Source organism: Oreochromis aureus, linkage group 3 (assembly GCF_013358895.1).
Source record: "Oreochromis aureus strain Israel breed Guangdong linkage group 3, ZZ_aureus, whole genome shotgun sequence".
Classification (NCBI taxonomy): Eukaryota; Metazoa; Chordata; class Actinopteri; order Cichliformes; family Cichlidae; genus Oreochromis; species Oreochromis aureus.
The window spans coordinates 44,891,587-44,910,153 of NC_052944.1; the positions used below are offsets into that span (position 1 = coordinate 44,891,587).

Here is an 18,567-nt window from a genome sequence, read left to right on the forward strand (position 1 = left end):
AGTTTCAAGTCCACATCCTGGACTCTCCAGGAAACCACACAGATGCTTCACTCCTGAATCCTGCAGGTTGTTGTTGGAGCTCAGGTCCAGCTGTCTCAGATGGGAGGGGTTGGACTTCAGTGCTGCTGCCAGATAATCACAGCTGATCTCTGACAAACCACAGCCCCCGAATCTGTATAAAGAATGAAAGATGTAAGTTTATTAGACAAAGTGTGAGCTTGAAATCATTCAGTGTTGCATCATCTGTTCAGAGCTGAAGAAGGTTCAGAATGTAGAAGTTTAGAAAATGGAAACTCCAAACAGCTGAAGCCAACAGGAAGCAGCTTCAAACAAACACAACAAGAGAAAAAACTCTGAATGTTTCACATTAAAGTCGTACATTTCTCATAAAAACAGGACAAAGACTTGAAAAAGTCGTGTTTTACCTTCCAGGAACCACATGGCTTCACTTTTAAAGGTGAAGTGTGAAAGAAATGGACATATTTGAAGTCCAACACCTTTTTCCAGTCACATTGTTAAAGCAGACAAACTACAAGCTCATTTTCATTCCAACAAGTCATCTTCTGACCTGGACTAACAACACTGGTCTCTATGTGCAGCTGGCTGTGAGACCAGTGCTCAGGAGCGTCTACAAAGTGCAACACTGAAAGAACATCACACACTCATTTGCTTCCAGCACTTTCACACAAACATCTACTGTCATTATTGTCACCAAACTCTGTGGATCCTTTATTGCAAATTCAAATGGGATCAAATGGTCAGACAAAAGAGGGTTATGAGGAAATATGATGAAATGTTGTGTATTAGCAGCAAGTTATTGAATCATTTTCCTCCGAAACCAAACAAAATGATTGACAAACATGTTTTTACAAACTCAGTGTTGGACTTGGATCAGCAGGATAAGCTGATGTTTAAAGGCATTTGAGTCTCGCTGTATGAGAGTCCAGTTATTCCTCAATATTTATGGATGATGTTCTTTCAGTGTTGCACTTTGTAGACGCTCCTGAGCCTCACAGCCAGCTGCACATGGACCAGCTGACATTACCCAGCATTAGAGGCGGCTGTAAAAAATGGATTTTCCTATTTAAATGGTTTTAATTTGAATAAAGCGATGTTGATTCATTCAATCCTGAATGGATTTTTAATATAAATGTATTTTGCCAGAATCTCAGGTTAAAGCTCCCAAAAGTATTTCAACAACAACCAAACAGATAAAACAGTAAATGAGAGCAGCTAAACACACAAAGATGGAAACACAGAGCGTGGATCGCTTCACTCGACGGCACGCACACGGACACGCCGTCGGGGCTGAAAGTGGACAGCTCACAGATCCTGAAGCTGCAGGTTTCATCTGTCTCCAACCAAAACTGAGTGAACCAGCAGCAAAAGAAGATCCAAACTACGCTTTACGTTTGATGAACATCGTCATGAATTCTCTCTGACTTTGACCTTTACTTCCTGCACAGCTCTCTCTCTCTCAGTGTACTTCAAGAACAGTTTACCTTCAAAAATCTGTTTTCTGCATTATTCACTGCTTATTACGCACCAGTCTGCTGTTGTGTTCACTGCTGTCGGCCTCCGAAAACAAAGCCTCATTTCTGCTGTTCAATACTGAAGAAATTGAAACCTTTAAAATGATGACAGATTACAAACTCTCAGCTGTGTCTGTAATCAAACCTCTGTAACTTTGCTTCACTTCAGCAGCATCAGCTCATGTTCACATGTTGATTCATGGTTTGCTTCAGTTTTTGATCGACTGCAGAATATTTTGAAGGTTATCTGCTATAAAAAGCCAGAAGAGGAAAATCTGCTTCATGTGTTTCTGTTTGATCCTCAGTGACTTTGACACAAAGGCCTCTGCTGTGATGATCACACCTCTGATCAAGTCTCACAGTGTCAGCTTTGTTTTATACATATGGATATGTGCTGATAAATGATCAGAATTAGAATATTTCCCACTGTCTGCTGTGTGCCGTGACCTTTGACCTGCTAAAGAGAGTCAGCTGTGGATTATTCATTGTTGTGTCTGATACTTAGAACTGTGAGGAAGAACACTACACAGTTAATCAGGGTCCCCTCTCTGAATCAGGAAAGGTGGGCAGGCGGCGTGTGGGCCGCGGGCCATACGCTTGAGTCTCACTGTTTGAAATGTGAACATTGTTCTGCTGCAGTCAATGGACTAAACCAGAGAAGAAGAAAACAGACTTTACCATGAAGATCCTCAGTGTGAATCAGTATAATGTCAGCCTGATGTCTGCAGTTTAGTGTCAGCACAACTTTCACATCATATTCATCTCAGCACAACTAAAACATGCTGACTGACCTCAGAGTTTCAAGTCCACATCCTGGACTCTCCAGGAAACCACACAGATGCTTCACTCCTGAATCCTGCAGCTTGTAGTTGTTACTCAGGTCCAGCTCTCTCAGATGGGAGGGGTTGGACTTCAGTGCTGCTGCCAGATAATCACAGCTGATCTTTGTCAAACCACAGCCCCTCAATCTGTATAAAGAATGAAAGATGTAAGTTTATTAGACAAAGTGTGAGATTGAAATCATTCAGTGTTTCATCATCTGTTCAGAGCTGAAGAAGGTTCAGAATGTAGAAGTTTAGAAAATGGAAACTCCAAACAGCTGAAGCCAACAGGAAGCAGCTTCAAACAGGAAACTGTGCAGAGTTTCAGACTATATGTCCTGATGCAGCCAGTTGGATTTTGGAGATTTGAATCTCTGTTCTGTGACTAAGTCCTTGAATCATTTCTTCCAGTTGGTCCAACAAGACAGACTAAGTGTTGGACATGTGTTGTGGCTCCATTAGGGGAGCTTCTAAATGTGATGTGATGGCCCCTCTGGGTCTGTCAGGTCACACGACTGACGAGAGCTCAAACTGGGCACACAGTGGTTCCAGTCTGGAACAAAGACTCTATACTGGAACTGAGGGACTGCTTTGACTGCACCCACTGGGACTTTTTAAAGGCTCGTTGTGAAAAGATTTTGTTTATTATTCAAATATGCTTTGCTTGTGATTGTGTAAACTCTGAATGACGATTCACTCTGATAAACATGAAGCCTTGCCTATGCTTATCAAATGCCTGTGAAGACAAGTTCCTGTGTAAAGAGCAACGGAAAGTGCCACTTAAACAGACTTTTAGTATAGTACGGACAGAATGTTTAGTAAGATATGCATTTGTCAGTTAAGCAATCTATATTCTGAGAACAGGCGGAGACTGCCTCCGTCTGCTGTGTAACCTACATGCCTATATAACCTGCAATAAAGAAGAGTACTGTGTGACTCTCCAAGAGAGACGATTCACCCATGTACATGTGATTGATTATATTGTCTCACTGTGTCTCTGTTTTACTTGGCAGCCTTCTATTTGGGATTTTCTCCCCACATTTCTTGGTCCTTCGAAGCCGGATGGGACGGCCTATTTAAAGCAGCTCCCATAAGAGGCGCCTCACCAGGTCCCGTCGGTGCGAGAAGCCCACGTTGAAGTCTGCCGGCAGCTCACGCACTAGGTGTGTGATAAAACCCAAGAGCGTGAATTCGGGTCTTGGTCAACGTTTTACAAGCAGTCCGCACCGTCGGGGGCTGATCAGGTGCATCTGAAGAAACCAGCGCCAAGGTAAGACAGACCACTTTGAGATAATAAAGGTTTGCGCAAAAACGAAAACGAAACTTAAAAGAAAACAGACTCGTCCAAGAGAGACTGGAAGCATTAAAGCTCGTCTTGAGGACTGGTAGTCGGCTCGCCCTAAGAGGGTTGGAAGCAGTAAAATAAATATTGAGCTCGTCTAAGAATGATTGGTAGCTCCCCGAAAGGGTAAAAATAGGCCTATAAGCTCGCCTAGAGAGGCTGGAAGCACTATGCTCGCTTTAAGGAAGCTGGTAGCGTGAACGCGCGTTGAAACTGTCTGTCTTTTATTGTCTATTTTTTTGGTGAAATAAGTTGATTTCTACAGCACAATAAGGAGGCTGAACTATTCCACTGATTTGTTTACTGTCGGTTGCTGAAGTACTGGTGAATCGAGAGGAAGGTCGTGTTTTATCACATAAAGTCGACGCCGCTTTTGAGAATAGCTCAAAAGTAGAAGGGCGTGTCAGCCACCTCTCTCTGTTCTCGTGCCACTGAAAGCGCCGCAGGTGTGTGTGTGTATTACTAAGCGCTAAATACATAAAGAAATAAATAAAATAAGTAGAAATAAACATATAAAACAAATAAGAAAATGGGAAATAAAACAACAAAACTCACTGCTGACGAGCAGTGGCTAGAAAAGAAATGTCCAGGCGCTGGACAAATTAGTGCATATAGATGGAGAAATCCAAAGAAAACTAAATGTCCCACGTGGGAGGGAAAATGCATTAACTAAATTATAAGAAACCCTCCAAGCAGAAATAAATACTGAAAAGGAAGCTAAAAAGAAATCAAAGCATACTGTGAGATTATTCTGTTATCATATGTTACCTTATATCTGTAATCAAAGTAGTTGGATTATGATACTGCTGTAGATCATATTATACCCCTTAATATAGAGTGTGTGATCAGTATGTAGTTTTAGTTTGCATTATACTTCTGACTTAAAAGAGTGTGAAAATCATTAGATCTATTGGATTGACCTGTATTACTCGACACTGTTGAATGTGTTACACTGTTTCTTGACATTTCATACTGCTGAATCATGAAGAGAATGTTGTGTGCAGGAGACCTTGTGTCTAGAATAGAAGAAGAGACGATCACATTCCATACCCCCACCTTTACGGAGAGCAGAAAAACAAGGAGCCGAGGTCATAACTTGGGCGCCGTGTGAGAGAAAGAATGTGAATGTTTAGGCTTTTACGACTAGGTGGGGGCCACTAGAGGCTATAAGAAGCCGAGGAACCCGTCACCATTTTGAGACTTGCGGTGACCCTCTGCAGGCAGGTCTCCCCATCATGATGGTTCTTATGCTCTTAAGTGTTGAATTATATGGAAATAAAATATTGTTGATTGAGCATTTATACACCGAGTATTGTCCTTCCTTCAGCCCAAAGATTAAAAGAATTGGGAGATTTTAACAACTTGGTGCCGGTGACCCGGATCTTTGGTGTGCTGAGGAGGGGCAGATTTGGCCTGTGGTGAGATCGTGGGGCGAGGCGAACAGAAAGGACCGGTCCATACAAAAAGGTAAGCACAGCCTGTTGTATTATAAATACCAAATGTGCATATTGGGCTTTCCAAATTAATCTGTTCGCTGAGTTACACGTATTTTCACATTAAATTTGTCGGTGTCTGGTTTTTGGCACGAGATACTAACAACAAAAGTTGAGGCTGAATTCCAGTGTGTTAGATAAACTGCTTCTACCAAGAAACTAATAATATACTACGTTGAGCTAGTTGCAGCCCACTTTACCTTCCACATTTAACTTTGTCTAAGACTGGCTTCTGTAGCAATAATACATTAGAATCTTTGGAGACGCGGCCATAAGTCCAGTACATTGAATAGAGGTTTTGAAGTGGGTTATGGTGTCGGTTGAGTCCTCGTTGATGCGGCCATGAAATTAGTATGAAATTAAGGTTAAGCAGATACTGGCTTACGGTGCGGTTGAGCGCCAGCAACGCGTAATGCGAAACACGTCCGTAGGTTTTGGTTTATGATGCGGCCGTGTTCCGGCGATGCGGCCGTAAGTACAGTAGTGAGGGGTTGCTGGTTTCAGCACAATTGAAAAGAGGTTAGACGGTGGTTTATGGTGTCGGTTTTGAGCCTCGAGGGCTGCGGTCATAAAATTATAAGTAAAATATTTACTTCACCCCGATTAAAGGTAAAGTAGACGCTGGTTTATGGTGTCGGTTTTGAGCCTCGGGGACGTGCATCACTTCTGTTTATGATGCGATTTTGCCCTGTGGTGGCGGCCATAAGCGCAGCGAAAGGGGTACCTGGTATATGGTGCGGTTGTGCTTCGGAAGAGTTCTAACAGTTGAGCTCAGAGGTTTCTGTGTAAATTTCCGCTGATGAAAAGCGCTCTCTGTGGGTCTCACTGCTGGTGAGGCGTGCTCTGGGCGTTGTGTGTGTGAAGCGTGCTCTGGGTGCTGTTCTGTGTGTGAGGCGCGCTCTGGGTGTGTTTCCGTGTGTGAAGCGTGAACACAGTGACAGTGACGGTTGATGTGTGAATAGGAGGACATTAGTGCGAAGAGAATGCTTTAAGATCAAAGGTTGACGCCTAGTGTACCTGTGGAAATTAAGTTTGTCCTGGGGTTGGCTCCCCCACCGTGTGTTGGACGCGACGCACGGACCAGCGGCGTCTGGAGGTCCAGGCTTATCACCTGAGAACTCAGGGCCCTCAAACGATAACAGAGTAACACTGGAACGGCCGTGTAATCACGGGTTCACATTTATTCTGGAATAGAACAAGAGAATGCTTTGACATCTAAGGTTGAGTTCTATAGTAGTCAAAAAATAGAGGTTAGAGTCCTCGTTTCAGTGACGTTTCAGTGGTTAAAATTGTTGTGTGCCTGTCCCCTGATAGTGTGAAATTATAAATAAAGAGGGAATTTGGAGCCACATAGAGATAGACGGGCATAATTGGGTGTATTACTCTGTGGCGTAATAAAAAATAATTAAAAAAAGGAGAGAGGGAGAGTAAGAGGTGCATAGTGGAGAATTATTGAGAAGCAGAGAGAGGAATGTGTTGGGAGACTGGCGTGCAGTTTGCGCTGTCAAGGTGGGCGTGTTGCCTGCTTATCTGTTTAACAATGATGAAAATGATATTAAAGAAATCTCTTAGTGTGTTAATACAGGAAGCTACGGACCTGGACCAACTGCCCCCACAAGCACAGCGGCCGAAGCAAAATTATAAGTAATGGGAACCACACCCAGCAAGAATCAGCAGCTGTGAAACAGACAGCAGCGAGGAGAGAATTAGAGGAGAAATGAAGGTTTTAAGAGCACATGAAATTGGGTTGAATTTTGGGGCCAACGGACTTGTGGAGGTTGGGAAGGCGTCCGGAGCATCACAACAAAAGGTGAAACAAAAACACACACGAGCAGAGAAATGTGAGAGAAAGGCTCCTTTTAAGGTAACGCCTAGTTTGAGAAAAAGTTAAAATTAACCTGCCTACAAATGCACACACATGCAATGAAAAAACAGCTTAAACTCATGAACATGTGAAGATTTTCCAGCAAGGTTAAAGCAGCAAAAATTAACATACACCTGTTTTTTTTTTAATGATGAAGTTTATCCATTACTAACAAATATACCCTCTGGGTTGCAGGACAACAATTTAACTTCAAAGAAAAAGAAAGTAAAGAGACTGGTATGACCAACCAGTGATGAAACAACAAATTTAGTGGTTAAGAGTCAAATTGTGAGATGTTTTCTGATGATTGAACAACACAAGTGATTACTGACGGAAAGAAAATTCTCTTTTGTGAGTTTAAACATGATCTTAAGAATTTGAACATGTGCAGGTTGTCCTGTCAACTTGGTGGGTTATGAGTTGATTATATCGTGAGGAAGAGAAAAAAAGAAAAAAAAAAAAAAAAGGGGGAGAGAAGGCTGACACAGGGCCTGGCCCGGTGTTTCTCCCCTCTCGTTGTAACACAGCCAACACAACATCATTTTCCTGTTCGTACACTTCTGTTTGTTTTTGTTTTGTTTTGTTTTTGTTTTTTCTCTTTATGTTTAATTACAGGCTGCTTTGCCGGCCCTGAAAGCCGAGGCTGACCTGGACTCCTGCTCTCCCCTCTACGTGACCCTGACCAAATGCTGCAACAGCTGGACCCACAACAACAACCTGAAAAGGTCAACAGTGCTGCAGGAATGCGATCTCATGCAGCAGAGACGGAGAGCACTAAACCTAAGGCCCGTTTCACTACACGGGGGAAAATTCCCAGACTGCGTCAGCTGACAGAGCTGTGACGGGACGCCTGCCAAGCCCGAATGAAAAGTAAGGCCGAGCAAAAGGATGCTGACCTTAACAACTCGGCATTAACACTGTGCAGGACAGTGATGGACCAACACGGCAGCAAAAAGGACGTGACAGAGACAGGAGGAGCAAGTGAGGTCAGAAGGCACCTCAGAATGGACAAAAATACAGGAGAAGAAGATGCAGGTTTCACCTACGGTGAGCATGGACATTGGAGAAAGGACTGCCCCAATTGGGGTCAGAACCAGGATGGACAGAACTTCGAGCAGCAGCAGCAGCAATGGTCGCAAACAGACTGAAAAGGAGGAGGGCAGGACCCCAGGGCACGCTTCAGGCCGTGGTTTACCCAAGACACCAGAACAGGAAAGTGATGAGCACAAACACACACAAACACACACATATACATACACTGATGAAAAGAAACACACACATGAACAGATGTGCACTCGTTGATTGAGTGAAAAAGGACACACACACACACACACACACACACATCGAAATGCTGATTCACTGAGAAGTGATCCACACACATACACATACACATACACATGCACACGCTTGTGCAATAAAGAGTGATGCGCACACACACACACACACACGCTGATGCAATGAAGAATGCTTTGCTAACAAATGCTTATGCTGATATGCAAAATGCTGCACACAAATATCCCAATACATAATTTTTATGAGGAGCCATTGATTACTTAAAATGTGTTTTATGTCACTCAGAGGACATTTAAGTAGATTTTAGGGGTAAGGTCTAAAACAGTTTGGTTATGAAAATAATGTCTGTGCGTGATGTCTGTTTATGGCTCAAGGACTTGACTGAATTCTTTGCTGTGCTTCACACAGCCTGATGAGGAGCAGAGGCACAGAGTGAAAATGATGAATTAATAGTGTAAGTTTTAGGTCGGAGTACGGCATTTTCTGTGATTGAGATTTAATTCAAGGAGGAACAAAGGTGTTACGGTACCTGAGGTTCTCATTCCTACACAATATTGTCCCGGCAGGAAGCAAAACGTTCCTGTGAATTTCTGGTTGATTTTTTGGTTTTGCTTAGCGCTAGCTTGATTTTATCAGTGAGCTTTGGCTTGTGTTCTTTCTCGTAAGCGAGAGAGGGATGATTTTATGTTTGGACATGTCTGCAACAGGCCCTAGTTTGTGTTATTTTAGTAGTATTTTGTTGGTTACATCTGTTTTCGTTTTTTGTTACAGTGCACTGAGATAAGAAAATCTGAGAGGTGTGATCCACCGGTGGTGATATTTTGTGAGTTCATGATTTAACAATCAGCTCTTTAAACCAGGCCTGAAAGATTGAGATTTAAAGCGCTATAAAATATTATTACTGTAAACAGTTGCAAAGTGTGCTTCTCCATGATTGTAATTGGCTTGAGAGAAATTCACTTACAGGGGACACTGATCACGTGAGAAGTCCTGAGTCTAAAAGGATTGCAGCGAGTCAATCCAGTCCAAAAAACAAGGAATTGTTTTCCTTTAAAATGATGACGTCATCTTGCTGGTGATGGATGCTCGAATAGGTCGCGCATGAGACTCCATTATCAGCAACATCTGGTATGAATGGGTGTGAATGAATGCATGTGACTGGACTGTGATGGACGGACTAAAAGTTTTGACTGACTTGATACTGAGACAATGACTGCACCAACTTTAGGATTAGTAAATGCTGACAAACAATTCACCCAGCCGGCAAGAGAAGGGTGGATGCTTCGCTTTGTTTTGTTTTGTTTTTGCAGGAGCAGGAGGATAAGAGAGAGCAGAGGGGGAGACTGTAGCTTCACATGAGAGTGTGGAACTGCAGATTTAACCCTTTGGTTGCTAATTTTGAGTTCTGAGATATGATGTCACTAACCTTCTCTTTTAATTTTCTAAGCTCCGATGAATTGACACATGGGAGTGTGTCAAAAAGGGGGAAGTTGAGTCTGAACATCAAACAATGGTTTTATGAACATTTTATGACCTTATTTGTGTGTTTAATAATTTAGGTATGGTAAAACTTAAGCTTATAGTGTGTTAGACTTAGAAATGGTTCATTAATTTTTGATTTCTTTTACACACACATAGATTATGATTAGAATAAGTTCCTTGGTCAGAGAGTCCTGAACATAATATTTTAAACCAAATTTGCATCACCGAAAGAGCAATGGATAACAACATTAGATTATCAAGGCTAGGGAGAGAGGTGTTTTGGTTTTCTGTCTCTTGCAGAGAAAGGAACAGACACCAGACGGGGACACGGAGATATGAGGACCCTTCACAGCAGAGATAGATGTAGGGACTGCCGAGACAGCAACTGGGGTCAAGTGTCATGGCGTTTGGGCTCCTTGAGAAGATGGATCCCATAAACACAGCAATAACCATGAAGGGGTTGGCCAAAATCTAGGAACACCAGACCAACGAGGTTCGAGAGGCTCTTGGTAAAAAGGGGGACACGGCGGTGACCCCAAAATACACAGATCTTTGTTTGAAATCGGGGCAGAATAATCCCCTGATCTGTGCAACGACTAAAGGGTGGTCTAACCCCGGAGGTCGAAGAAAGAAGCTGAGAATCACCCAACTGGAAGATACTGGTAGCTGCAGCAATAAAAATAAAGGTTAAAAGCTCCTGAGACAGAGGTTCTAGTCTGAGTACATTTGAAAGGTATAAGGTGGCACAAAAATGGGAGGGGGAAACTGTAGCACCAAAATAAAGCTGTGGGAGAACTGGAGAGTGATGGGAGTGTCATCTGTACTTTGTTGTTGTAATCACAATTTTTCTTGCATCTGAACTGCTAATCACAGAGGTCATCCCACATATGGTCCACCCGTTAAAGGGGGACAGAGGGCCTCAGGACCAAGAAGAACTGGACCTTGTAACGCTGGAGTGTATGTTATAAGTGATCTCTTAAAAAAGAGATCAAAAGGGGGAATTGTGAGATTATTCTGTTATCATATGTTACCTTATATCTGTAATCAAAGTAGTTGGATTATGATACTGCTGTAGATCATATTATACCCCTTAATATAGAGTGTGTGATCAGTATGTAGTTTTAGTTTGCATTATACTTCTGACTTAAAAGAGTGTGAAAATCATTAGATCTATTGGATTGACCTGTATTACTCGACACTGTTGAATGTGTTACACTGTTTCTTGACATTTCATACTGCTGAATCATGAAGAGAATGTTGTGTGCAGGAGACCTTGTGCCGATAAATAGAAGAAGAGACAGACCACATTCCATACCCCCACCTTTACGGAGAGCAGAAAAACAAGGAGCCGAGGTCATAACTTAGGCGCCGTGTGAGAGAAAGAATGTGAATGTTTAGGCTTTTACGACTAGGTGGGGGCCACTAGAGGCTATAAGAAGCTGAGTAACCCGTCACCATTTTGAGACTTGCGGTGACCCTCTGCAGGCAGGTCTCCCCATCATGATGGTTCTTATGCTCTTAAGTGTTGAATTGTATGGAAATAAAATATTGTTGATTGAGCATTTATACACCGAGTATTGTCCTTCCTTCAGCCCAAAGATTAAAAGAATTGGGAGATTTTAACAATACACAAGAGTTGTAATATTTTAAAGCATGGAAAGAGGAATGAAGTGGAATAAACAAAAGGTTAAATTAAGGTTAACTTAAATTAAAGCAATGAAACAAAATTGGGAAGACAACCAAGCTGAATGAATAGAATGCGTGAAACCAGATAATTCACACAAAATATATCAAATAAAAAAGAGAGATGCATAAGGCATATTAAGGCTGTGTCATTGTTCAGCCAGGGAAAGAGTGTGGAAAAGCAAATGTCTCCAGCTTGGGAAGGTGTGAAACTGCAGGTTCACACAGACCCGTGATGGATACATAATAAAATATAAACTAATATACTATTGTATATTAGTAGTAAAGTAGTGTATTGTAATATACTATTGCTGTTATAAAAAAGGAAAAACAATACAATGATAACATTAATAATGACATACTATTAATAGGAAGAGGCACCTTAGTCAGTTATGATGCGAGGTGGATGATTGTTAAAAATAGTCTGATTCAAGCTTAAGGTTTGCTCAAACTCAGTACAATGATATAGGAGATGAAGAAAATAAGGAAATAACTACACTAATCAGGTGCATAGAGACACTTGACCTGCTCAGAACCTGTCATCTTAGATGAGACTTTGTTAAGATGAAGAGCAAACCTATACTAACAACTAATAAGCCAAACCCTGTATACAACAGCTAAAGCTACAGGTTTGAGAAGCTGAATAAAATGAATTAAATATGTGGACACTACCAAGCTGATGAGCAAGTTACACATTTTATTTGTTTTTAGAGCAGAAGCTGCATATTAAAGGTCACACATGCAGCTGTCTGTGAGCTCAGTTTTTTTTCCTCACACTTCTGCTCTGTTTCTGGCAGCAGCTTTTTCTTTTTTCTTTTTGTGTCCTGACTCATGTGTATAAAGCCTTGATGCCATCGGCAATTTGTTTTTTGTTTTGTTGGTTTGAAAAATGAATAAATCTGTGATCATACTTGTGGATCACAGTGACACATAATGATCAGGCATATGATTTACTAATGCAGATGTAATAACTTTATTCTAAAATTCAAGGAGAACAAACAAGAACAACATCTTCAGTTGTGTCTTGTTGTTGTTCTCTGTGTAGTGTGCTAAGTTTTGTTTTTTGTTCTTTTGTTTTTTGAAATGTTGCTTGAGTGATGAGTACTGTAACTTCTGAAGTAGCTCTCACCATGTGTCCTTGATGATGATAAGTCCAGAGCCAGCTGAGAGCTGGGTTGTCTGTTTTGTTTTATGTTCTTGTTTTGAAAAAAAAAAAAAAAAAAAAGGGAGGTTTTGTGTTTCTCAGCCAAGAACAACTACAATTTCATTTTCTGTTTTGAGACAGGATAATAATAATAATAATAATAATAATAATAATAAAACAAAGAGTGATGTTTTGTTTAAGTGTTGAAGCAGGCTAATACTGCAACATATCGTCTAGTGCATGATCTGCGAGCAATATATGAAATCATCTTATTTATCTTTAAATAAACTCCAATTATGGAGACCTGAAGTCACATGCTTAGGGCACACCCTCAGGTGACGGCAGAAAGCTACTAAACAAAGAAAAGAAGCTATACAGAATGCGCCACAGCCACAAACTAAGCATTCATATTCTTTCTGACTCTTTGTGAGCCTGAGTTATGACCTTGGCTCCCTGTTTTTCTGCTTCCACCAAGGGTGGGGGTGACGCTCCCATGGCATGTGCTCTGTTCTCTTTACTATCACAAAGAAAATAAAAAGAGAGAGGCCCCTACTCTCTGAATACAATATTCTCTTCATAACTCGGCAGTATGAAATGTCATGAAACAGTGTAACTCACTCACAGTGAATCAGCAGTATAGGATAATACAAACCTATCTAATAAATCTAATGATTTTCACATTCTTTTAACTCAGAAGTGTGATGCAAACTAAAACTACATACTGATTACACAAGAAGTATGATGTGGCCTACAGCAGTATCATGATTCACTCATTTTGATTACAGGTATAATGTAATATATGACAGCATAATAATCTCACAACTGCTACAAGCACATTTGCCTTTCTTAACACACGCGAGTGAAAGGCAACTGTTAAGAAAATGCCCTTTTGGGTGAGACAGGCCCAGAGGCCCTGCATGCAAGCGTACTAACACACATACATGCAATGAAGAGCAGCTTACACTAGAGCACACACTATATGTGCGCCTCTATATCTCACATTGGTGTTAAAACAGGAAAAACTTAATAGTTTTGTTATCAACTGCTGAATTTACCCACTACTGACATTTAACTCTCCAGCTTGCAGGACAATAGGTGAAACGTTTGTGAAAACAGAGAAGGAAAAATAAAGACACAGAGAGAGTCTGGTATGACCAAGCAGTGACCAGACAATAAATTTAGTTGGTAATACAATAAATTGTGAGATGCTTTCTGCTTGATTGATGCAACACAAGTAATTTACATGGGAGGAAACTCCTCATGTGATGCGACATTTAGCAGTTTGCAAGTGTGCAGCACATCAGAAGAATGACTATGAAATTACAAAGGGAAACAATTTTACTGACAAAGGATGAACAAAAAGCAGCTCCCACAGCTGAGCAAAGGAAATGGCTGAAATGCGGAGCGCAACTAAGAGATGACTTGATGACTTGTGAAGGAAAACCAATACTTCCAAAAATCTCTACACAAAACAGCAGCCTTAGTGACACATGGAGTTACTCTCCATGCGTCAACAGGAGGGATAGGAGATATAATCTCCAAAACACTTTTACACTCTAAATTTCGAAACTTCAGCAAAACAATTTGTCAGAACATGCATGATTTGTCAAAAAAAACACAATGTACAAGGGAATCTCAGACCAAAAAGAGGTCATTTTCCCACACCACCTCATCCTTTCCACACAATCCACATGGATTTTATTAAACTAAATGAATGCCAAGGCTCAGAATACGCTCTAGTGATCATAGACGTATTCTCAAAATGGCCAGAAATCTATCCAGTAAAAAAAGCAGATGCCAGAAGCAAAACGTTTGTGCAACCATTTTATTTCAACATATGGCATCCCCACTCTGATAAGATCAGACAATGGGACACATTTTGTTAATGAAGTAATCAGTAAGGTCTCTGAAGCACTAGGAAATAAAACAGAGACTGAGAAAATGCATGGAAGAAACAGGGAGACCATGGCCTGAGTGTATAGGCCTGGTAAAAATGTGGATGAGACTGACACAAAGTTCTCAGAAACTCACAACTTGAAATTACTTGAAAATAAAGAGATTGTTCTAAACAACTCTCCAGTATCTTGCAGGTTGAAACCAGGTGATTGGATCCTGATCAAAGTGCTCCAAAGGAAAAATTGGAGCTCACCAAGGTGGGAAGGTCCTTATCAAGTGCTACTCACCACACCTACTGCCTGCAAGATAGCAGAGAGACCATCTTGGATCCATCAGAGCCACTGTAAGAAAGTAAGCAAGAATCTAAACGCCTAAGACGCCAACGCCCCTGCCTGTAGGTGATCTAGGAAGGTGGAGAGAGGGCTGTTTGGGTAAATCCCGCCCTTGTTCTTCTCGCCCCTAGTCTACTCACCTATAGGACTTGGTGTGTCTGGTCATCATGACGACGCTCATCCTTTTAGTGGCTAGTGTTGCATTGCTGGTGAGTTTATTGACACTCACCCGAAAGAAAGGAAGATGAACAACACCACCTACAGACAAGATGGACACATGACAACTCACACCTTCGTGACATGACACAAGACCACACTCACCCATGGATGAATAACGCGTGGTACCGCTACGTACATGACAGAACCAAAGGAGAGCCCAACAACACTGCATGTTACGTCTGCTCCCACATGCCATGCACCTCGACACATCCCACCTTTTATGGAAACTACATGAATAAAACACAAGCCAAGTGCGCTGCCAGCTTCACGGGCATTGGCTATCAACATAAGAAAATCATCATTAATGAGACAAGCTCTATCATCTATTTGCTTAACCTTTTTAGTATCTTCCAGGGACCACCCCGATACGAGGTAACCACCGTCGAAAATGCTGGACTTGACAACGGAATGTGTGACCAGCTCTTCTGGATCAACTTCAACGTGACGAATCGGAACACGTCTATACACTTCCCAGTGTTCTTGGACCAAACCCCAGGGAAGAACCACTCCATGTGTTACCGACAAGACAACGGTAACAGACCCCTAGGCAACACCACCAACTGTAACCAAACCGCTGCCAACGGAGAGGGCGCACCTGTAAACACGTCCGCGCCCAGCAACGGCACCTACTGGGTGCAGGGAATGGCCTGGCTGTGTGGACAACGTGCCTACTTCATACTACCACCCGGATGGACGGGCACCTGTGCCCCAATCTTCATTTCAGACCACACCTTCAGGATGTCAGCTGTAAATAGCTCTCAGACTACAAGACGACGACGAGACGTCTCCGCAGTGCAACCACATGACCCCATCTATGGCAGTGATGTGCCAGAGGAATTTAAGCTTTGGACCACTGGACAAAAGGTCCTCCACTCACTGTTTCCATGGGTGGGCACCGGAAAGAACATGTTAAGAATTGAAACTTTGGACTACCGCTTTGGACTGTTCCTGAATGCCTCGTGCAAAATCAACAATCAACAAAATGAAGAGATTGATGCCCTGCGCATAACTGTGATGCAACACCGAGTCGCACTGGACATGATTCTGGCTGAAAAAGGAGGACTCTGTATACTCTTTAACAACACATGCTGTACGTACATTCCAGATAATGTTCACTCTTCCAACATGACCGACGCCTTACGCGCTGAAACAACTCAGGGACGCTCAGCAACAGGACTATGTCACGAACACTGAAGATTGGCTTACCTGGCTGTTGAGTGGTTCCTGGAAATCTCTTTTAATAAAAGGACTGGTTTTTGTAGGAGTTCTTCTACTCCTACTCTGTTGTTTTACTTCTTGTATTTTGCCATGTGTACAATCAATGATTAATAAAGTTGTTGCAGTTCATGTGCAGGCATACCTGACACTGCCCATGGACGAAGATGATGATGATCCCCCTGACACTGAAATACTGTGATACACCAATGTATGACGTGCTGATTAAAAATGCGCTTCAAGAAATCATGCACAGATAATAAACCAATGGTGTTTTAACTAGTGTGAAAGTTAAACAACAGGAGGGAAATGTGAAAAGATTTTGTTTATTATTCAAATATGCTTTGCTTGTGATTGTGTAAACTCTGAATGACGATTCACTCTGATAAACATGAAGCCTTGCCGATGCTTATCAAATGCCTGTGAAGACAAGTTCCTGTGTAAAGAGCAACGGAAAGTGCCACTTAAACAGACGTTTAGTATAGTACGGACAGAATGTTTAGTAAGATATGCATTTGTCAGTTAAGCAATCTATATTCTGAGAACAGGCGGAGACTGCCTCCGTCTGCTGTGTAACCTACATGCCTATATAACCTGCAATAAAGAAGAGTACTGGGTGACTCTCATTAGAGACGTTCACCCCATGTACATGTGATTGTTTATATTGTCTCACTGTGTCTCTGTTTTACTTGGCAGCCTTCTATTTGGGATTTTCTCCCCACACTCGTGTTCTCACTTAGATCATCGATTTCTACTGACATTTCTTTCTGGGGAAAATGGGGATTACTTTGAAAACAGGAAGTCTTTTCCCCAATAAGCAGCCCTGGATTAGTAAATCACTCCAACATGTTCTCAGGCAGAAGAAGCTGTCTTGTTATGAGGGAGAGAAGAAAAGATTGAGGCACAGAAACGTGTTGAAAGAGAGATAAAGCAGCTAAAATCAGGTGTAAAAAGTAAAGCAGAGGATGAGCTGAATAAAGGACACTCAAGGCTGGCTTGGAAAGGAATGAAGTCCATGGTGGGGATGCAGAACAAGGAGCAAAGATGAATGTGATGCTGAATCAGCAGAAGACTTGGACTCATTGGATTCCAGCTTTGATATCATTGATTTCAATGAAGAGCTTTGTGATTGTAGCAAAGGGCTGGTAGCTCTGAGAGTCCCACTGATGAGGTGTTTGTGTGGAAATCTCTTAGTGGGACCAAAGAGAGAAAAGCCCTGGTCCTGATGCTGTGGGAGGAAATGATTGAAGTGTGCTGTGAGGAACTGACTGGGAGATTTTCACACATTTTCCAGTCCTCCTTGGAACAACAGGAAGTTCCCAGCATATGGAAACAAAGGTTAAGTGTCCTATGGCACTCAGTGATGATGGTGCTGTGGCCCCACCACCTCCACCTCTTTGTAAAGGAACTAACTGTAATCTGAAGCTTCAAATGGAACTAAGACTTCCTCCACTAGGTGGCAGTGTCTGATGAGAAAGTGTTAGTGGAGCTGGCCTGGAGTCAGAAACAGGAAGATGCAGGATTTGGGCTGAAATGGGGAAAAGTGGTTCGCACTAGTGCCTTAAAGCAAGAAGGTTGTAGGTTGAAGCTTGTTGGCCTTTCTGTGGAGGTTGGATGTTCTCCCACAGTCCAATGAAATGCTGCTTAGGTTCATTGGTGCTTCTAAATTGGCTGTAGGTGTGGATGTGAGAGTGCTTCTCTCTCTCTGTTGGCCCTGTGATGGACTGCTCACCTGTGCAGGTGGACCACGCCTCTTGCCCTATGACAGCTAGGGCACAGGCTGCAGCCCTGTGAGCCTCAGCTGAATAAACAGTTAGCAAAAATGATCCATAGATGGCCTGAAATCCCCAGTTAGCAGTTTGGTAGATAGCTATGACATGCTAATCCCATCCAGCAGCTGTATTCTACCTGTAAGCTGATCCCTGCTGAGCCAAAGCACTTTTTCAGATACAAATGACAACCTTTAATAGAAACCTATTGGTCAGCATCTTATTAGCCTGCTGTTAGCTTCATTCCACAGAAAACTGAGAGAAACTAACAGAGTTGATAAAGAATAAAGAGAAATGTGCTGATTTAAAGCCTTTGAAGTGCTTCAGATGATCTCTGTCCACTTCTGTCCACTCATTCATTCATGTAAGCTTCTAATGCAGCTTTGATCTTCACAGTCTGCTTCATGAAACTCATTCTAACCCTGAGTGTCAGAGTGTTCCTCCTTCTCTTTCCCATCATTCATGCTGGCAGTGGAGGAGAT

At 42.1% G+C, this 18,567-nt stretch overlaps 1 protein-coding gene across 1 annotated transcript in view; it reads right to left on the minus strand.

Moving 5' to 3' along the window:
• LOC120433779 (ribonuclease inhibitor-like) overlaps window positions 1-18,567 on the minus strand; it is a gene marked incomplete at its 3' end in the record, with an annotated part of 32,920 nt that continues 14,353 nt past the window's right edge. Inside the window, exons 9-10 of the mRNA XM_039600660.1 lie at window positions 2,324-2,500; window positions 1-172 (exon numbers count right to left, since the gene is read on the minus strand). Coding sequence (XP_039456594.1) covers window positions 1-172; window positions 2,324-2,500 — 349 coding nt within the window. The remainder of the gene's footprint in view (window positions 173-2,323; window positions 2,501-18,567) is intronic.